The sequence below is a fragment of the Primulina eburnea genome, chromosome 14 (genome assembly GCF_022965805.1).
Source record: "Primulina eburnea isolate SZY01 chromosome 14, ASM2296580v1, whole genome shotgun sequence".
Lineage (NCBI taxonomy): Eukaryota > Viridiplantae > Streptophyta > Magnoliopsida > Lamiales > Gesneriaceae > Primulina > Primulina eburnea.
This window is the reverse complement of record NC_133114.1, coordinates 28,580,131-28,586,505: the sequence shown is the minus strand read 5'-3', so window position 1 is coordinate 28,586,505 and position 6,375 is coordinate 28,580,131. Positions and strand designations below refer to the sequence as shown.

The 6,375-nt window shown below is 29.1% G+C and overlaps 1 protein-coding gene across 1 annotated transcript; it reads left to right on the top strand.

Annotated features, from left to right (window-relative positions):
* Nucleotides 1-2,156: 2,156 nt before the first annotated feature.
* LOC140812147 (auxin-responsive protein IAA14-like) lies at nt 2,157-5,431 on the top strand. The gene is made up of 5 exons (XM_073170361.1): nt 2,157-2,563; nt 3,135-3,367; nt 4,343-4,478; nt 4,855-4,916; nt 5,147-5,431. The coding sequence occupies exons 1-5, from the start codon at nt 2,280-2,282 to the stop codon at nt 5,182-5,184; spliced, it is 753 nt and encodes a 250-aa protein (XP_073026462.1). The 5' UTR covers nt 2,157-2,279; the 3' UTR covers nt 5,185-5,431.
* Nucleotides 5,432-6,375: the final 944 nt, after the last annotated feature.

The following is a 6,375-nucleotide window of genomic DNA, read 5'->3' as shown; positions in this document are numbered from 1 at the left end:
GAAGTTGCTGATCAAGATTCAAGAAAAAACCCGATTTAAGGGACAAAAATTCGGTCTCATTAAATATCTGAATGGCAGCTGCGTCATTTAGTGAAATACGCAACATTCAAATTTTTTTATTTTTTTTTAAAAAAATTATATCTTATTCTGGTATAATACCAAAAAAATAGAGGTAGCTAGTGATAACATATGAATTTGCAATCTTTAATTATGTTAAAACAGCATATTTAATCGTTACACCTCCAACGAAATAGCCAAAAATATTTAATTGTACAATATTTAAGTTTATATAAACATATAAATTAAGACATTATATTATTTATTAATTCAATTTATATTTTTTTGAAACTTAATCGCTTTCCTTGTCAATAGGAGACTTGAGTCGGTCGAAAACGAGTTAAACTTTACCCAAAATAATGGAAGACTAATTCGCAATCGACGTTACTCGAATAATCAAATGCCTTACCAAATTTTGCTGTTAACTAATAGAGGCCATTTTTGGGGCGTAGCTTTGTTTTCAAGGCCATGTGGTTGCATGATTGAAAAATAATTTAAATTATATATATATTTAATTAAAAAAATATTAAGTCTCTGATTGTACTATTTTTATACAGTGAACTAATTAGTTTGGGCCCACAGTGTGGCCAATATAGTTACCATTTCAGATATAAAAAAAAATATTTTTCAATTATATATAATTTAGCTATAAAACACATTAATCCGTTTATCAGTCGATTCTTTTCTAGAAAAACTTATTTAGTTTCCCTTCAAAAAAAAGGACGTATTTAATTTTTTTTATGTTTAAGAAACAAATATCGACATATATCTTAACTTTTGGACTCTTGTTTTATTTTTATTATTAAAATGTAGAATGGATAAGAGAGAAATAAAGTATGTTTGGCTATGTTTTAGAAAGTCGGAATGTGGAATAGGAAGATGTATTTTATGGTACGCATGTGTAGCTTACTGGTTTACTGTCGTAAAGTTCTTAAATAATTTTATTTAATTAAAAATTATGTACGTTAATTTTAAAATTTTAAAAGATAATAAAAATGTTTATAATATAATATGATGATAGAATTATAATTGAATTGATGAACAGTTGAATATAAAATGTAAAGAGAATAAAAAATTGTGAAATTAAAATGAAAATGTATTTCTTTTAAAACAATTATAAAATGAAAAACAATAAATTAGTGTCATATATGATGTCATGTTAGTAATTTTAGGTCTATATAGATTATCATATTTTAGGTCAGTATCATCTAACTCTTTAAAGTTGAGTCTTTCATTTAAAAGCTAAGTCAATAATATTTGATGTCATGTTAGTAATTTTCAACGCCATGCTATCACTTCAGACTAAAAACCCAAAAAAAATTAAATCTATTGTTCATTAATTTAGATGATCAAAACCTAAAATAAGCTAACTCATCACTCATGAAGAATTTGAGTGTTTTACCAATTATAAAATAATTTGTGTACAATTGATCGTATTCTCGCGAAACTAAAAAAAAAATTATTCTAGAATAAATAAACATTGCATTAAAAAAAATTGGATATGAAAATTTATATTTTGGGTTTGTACAAAAATTTCCCTAAAATTTAGGATATGCTATTAAATTTGGCCATTAATGGAGGTGAAAGTTAATGATCGTGGTTCTTTCTTCTGGGCCACACCATAGTCAGTTCTCTGAATCATGCCATTCGACTCATTCCCATTATTTCAGAGTAATTTAATTTTAAACCACCCACTTGATCTAGTTTTTATTTAGGGTTAAGGATATTTAAGCCCGTATTATGTTGATTTTTTAAAATTTATTTATTAACAATTGTGATTTTTTATAATAATTGAATAAATTATCACTTATAATTAATACATTCAGATATTTTAATATCTAGTAAAATAAATTAATATATAAATAATACTAATTCATTTTGAAGCAACTTTTGCATCCAAAAAAGTAACCCGTAAAAGCAAAGGTTTCTTTATTTTGGGCCATTATTTTAGTAACATGCTCATGATCCCAGAGAAATAATATTATATGTATTATGCAAATTCCACGTGTCATCACGCAATTAGACAGAAATTCATTGGAAGCATTGGTATATTTGCACATGAAAGCTGTACACATTGCTTCCTCTCATATATTAACATTAATATTATTTTCATACAGAAAAAAACACTCATAAAACTCACACTTCACCTCAAAATCATAACAAGAAATAAAGAAAGAGAAGGAAACAGGTTGCCCTCGGCGAAGAAAAAGACGCAAGTTTTGATGCAAGTTGGCCGGAAACAGCCGTCGGCTTTGCTCAGTCAGGAGCATGGCCTGAATCTCAAGGAAACTGAGCTATGTCTAGGACTTCCAGGCGGAGGCGCAGGCGGAGGTGAAGCTGATCTCATCAAGTTTACTGGGAAGAGAGGGTTTTCCGAAACTGTTGATCTGAAACTCAAACTTCAGTCTAATGAATCAGCTGCTTCAGATCTGGAGGACGCCGTGAAAAGTTCTGCAACGGAGAAGGCCGCGGCTTCTCCCAAAGATCCGGTCAAGCCACCAGCTAAGTTAGTTTTTATTTACCTCTGAAAATTATACGAAAACTTAACGTATTTTGTGTGCCAAATTTTTTCCTTTTCTCTTTTCTCATAAACACATAATTTAAATTTTTTCAATTGAATTATTGTTAAGATATGTAATCTTTAATCAGCATGCCTTTTGCTTCACATTTTATGGAAAATTACACGTGCAAGCATGTGAGTTGGACGTGCACACACAACGTAAAGTTACTTAATTTCCTTTGGATTAATGATAGATATAAATCGAATCGAAAGTATTAATTCGAGTAGGTAACATCCTGATCTTTTCTACGACAAATTATTTTTTGTACTGTCTTCTGAATTTGAACTAATTTTTGCATGGATAATAGGAATGATATTCTCTAGCTAGAATAATTCTCTAACTTCTTTTACTATTTATTCATTTTTTTATTAAAATTTTGAAGATTAATTGTACACCCCTACGACTAAACTTAAAGTTCTTGGTTTCATTTGATCTTCAAAACCCATGCAATCCAAAGCACTATATATTACTTTTAATGAATCTTTAAATTATTTTTTTTAAAAAAAAAACTGTTAGGGCACAAGTGGTGGGATGGCCACCAGTCCGGTCTTTCCGCAAGAACATAATGGCACATCAGAAGAGCAACAATGAAGAATCAGGTGAGAAGAGCGGAGCCAGCGGCGGCGCCACCTTCGTCAAGGTGTCGATGGATGGCGCGCCATATCTCCGCAAAGTGGACTTGAAAATGTACAGCAGCTATCAACAACTCTCTGATGCCTTGGCCAAAATGTTTAGCTCTTTCACCATGGGTAAGTTGTGTATATATATATATATGTGCCAGCGCAATTATTATCTATGTTGCATGAAATTTCATGACCAGAATGATTTTCTAAAATAATAGAAAAAAATTCACATGCAATACCTGAAAATATACTTAAATGAAAAGCAAAACGTAAATCCTCGAGGTAATTTATAAGTTTAGTACGCAGTTGAAAGATTTAGCTGCAATAATCAATATTTACAATTGATCCTGTCGTCATACCAAGACGTACGTACTTTAGATTAACCACATACATGCAGTAAATTATTTTGGATTTGGCCTGTCTATGAAGTTTCACAGTTCGTAAAATTTGATCAGTTTGTAAAATTATATTTGAATTTTTTGAGTATGGCTTATTTTCTAAAGTCAAAAAGTTCTGGTTAATGAAAATTTATAGATTTGTTCATGCCAGATGAAATGTAACTTTTTTTAATCTACAAATACAAGTTGGAGTGGTACGTACCATAAAATACCAAAAAACATATAGCGTATCGAAAATTATATTATTACAAATATTTATACTGATATCGTACTAAAAATTTCGGCATGTACCGAAATATTATGGCATATCAAGATTTCGATACAGTATTGTTATATACTTTTTTATGCCAAAAAATTATTTTTTATTTTTTAAAATTTTTAACTTTATCATTTAAAAAAAGCATATATTTTTGATCAATTCATATAGATTATTTCGACATATACGAAAAAAAGAGTCAAATTTCATATCGTTATCGTACAAAAAAATATCGATATCATATCGAAAATCTCGTTATTTTTCAAAATTCGATATTTTTCAGTACGGTAATCTCGATATACCGAAAATTTACAAGGACTATTTGTTCCCAAAATTTTTATCAGATTATTAACTAATTATAAGCATTGTCTTTATTACGCTGATATTAATCAAATAATCTGGAGTCGATAATTAATGTATTGTGTGGTTATGTATGTAATTATACAGGAAACAATGGGACCCAAGGAATGATAGATTTTATGAATGAGAGGAAATTGATGGATTTGCTGAACAGTTCTGAATATGTTCCCACCTATGAAGATAAGGATGGCGATTGGATGGTCGTGGGGGATGTACCATGGCCGTAAGTATTTATCATATTAATTACTCGCTTTATTTTTTATATATATATTAATTACCCTCGATTAATTATCAACTATAAATTTTTATTTCACATGTTTTGCATGTCAAGGACCGAACTAATATGTGGACGGGTGATGATTTTGAAAGCTAAAATAAATTTATATTTTTAGAAAATTATATATAAATATAGACATTTTTTATTCTCAATATTCTCCTTTCATACACCATCCATCAAATAACTAGAAGTAATTAATAGTATAGACGTAATTACGCTAGCTAAAGTTTATAATAATTTTTTATTGGCATTAACTCAGTGGCTAATTAGAAACTATTAATAATTAATGTTTAATTTTGTGATTTGTATTAATTACGTGCAGGATGTTTGTCGATTCATGCAAGCGCCTCCGTATCATGAAAGGATCAGAAGCAATTGGCCTCGGTATATATTATATGCATGCCTCTTCTTTTTTTAATTAAATTCTTTTATCAATAATCTAAATTCGTATTTTTTAATGATGTTGGTTTTTCCTCCCAACAAATTTTATATTTTTAGCGTAATAATTGTACAAAGTTTACTCCACATGAATATTATCTTTTACCTAACTATTTTTTTGATAGTTTCGTTTTTTTTTTAAAAAAATAAAATAAATTTGTTTGCATCAATTTCAGCACCAAGAGCCATGGAGAAAACCAAGAACAGGTGTTAACGAATGACGTTCCACTTGTGAAAATGGTTTGATGAAGTTGTTTTCTATGTGCTGCTGCTAGTAAGATTATTAATTCGGTTTTCATTTTTAATTTGTTCTTTGAATTTCGTGACGTATCTGTATTTTATTGTCGTAAAGACATAACAGAGGTGGTCTAAATATTTGTTTTGCACAATAATATACTGCCCTTATTGTATGCTGTTTGGCTTGTTATTATTTTATAAATAATTACTCTAATTATTTAGTAGCAGATTCCTTGATTATTTATTCATTAATTATATTTTGTCATGCATGGTTCGTGCTGATCAATGATCCTTAATTAGATATACATTGTATTACAAGCTATTATTTATTATCCTAAGATTAAGTTATATTTAATTACTGTCCTAAATGTTTGATTAATAAACCTACCCTGGTTGTCATTCTTCTGTCTGTCTTCTTTTTTATCTGCATTAATATTAATATTTATTTATTTTACAGATTCTTCGTATCTCTTTACTATTTTTAAATATTGGAACTTACTATTTTTCGAATATTTTAGTCCCCCAACTAGGCAACCAGAGGGAACAGGCCCATGTGGGTGTTAAATGGGACCATTCCTTCCATTTTTTGTAACTTAATTGCAATTTAATTACTGAATGACTGAGAAACTATTTATTTATTATATATGGCTGTAATATATATGTTAGTCAAATTTGATTGGTCGGATTGGTGGTTGGAAGCACATGCATGGCCAATGCTTAAAATTTTGCTTGCGACCTGTCTGAAAGTATTTATTTTTGAAATAAGTTCAATAAAAGCACATGCATTGTTGAAAGATATTATCTCGAATATATGAAAAAATATGAGTTAGGAAAGATTTATTTTATCTTAAAGATATGATCTAAAATTTTGAAAGATGAAGTGCTATTATGTTGGAGTTCTCATTCGTTTTAAAAATTGTCGAGCTTGGTCGTATATGGTTGAGAGAGGCCATGTGCTTTTATTGTTAAAATTTTTTAGAGTTGATTTATTGGTTGTTGCTTTTATGCAATGCATTTATTTAGACTTTCTTCGGAAATAAGAAAACTCTCGGGAGAGCCATATTTCTTGCATAGAATAGAATAGAATATATATTATTTTGTGAAGTTGTCAGTTTGCGCAAAATTATGGAGCAAAAAGGAGATTTTTCATTATGAGTAGCAACATGCT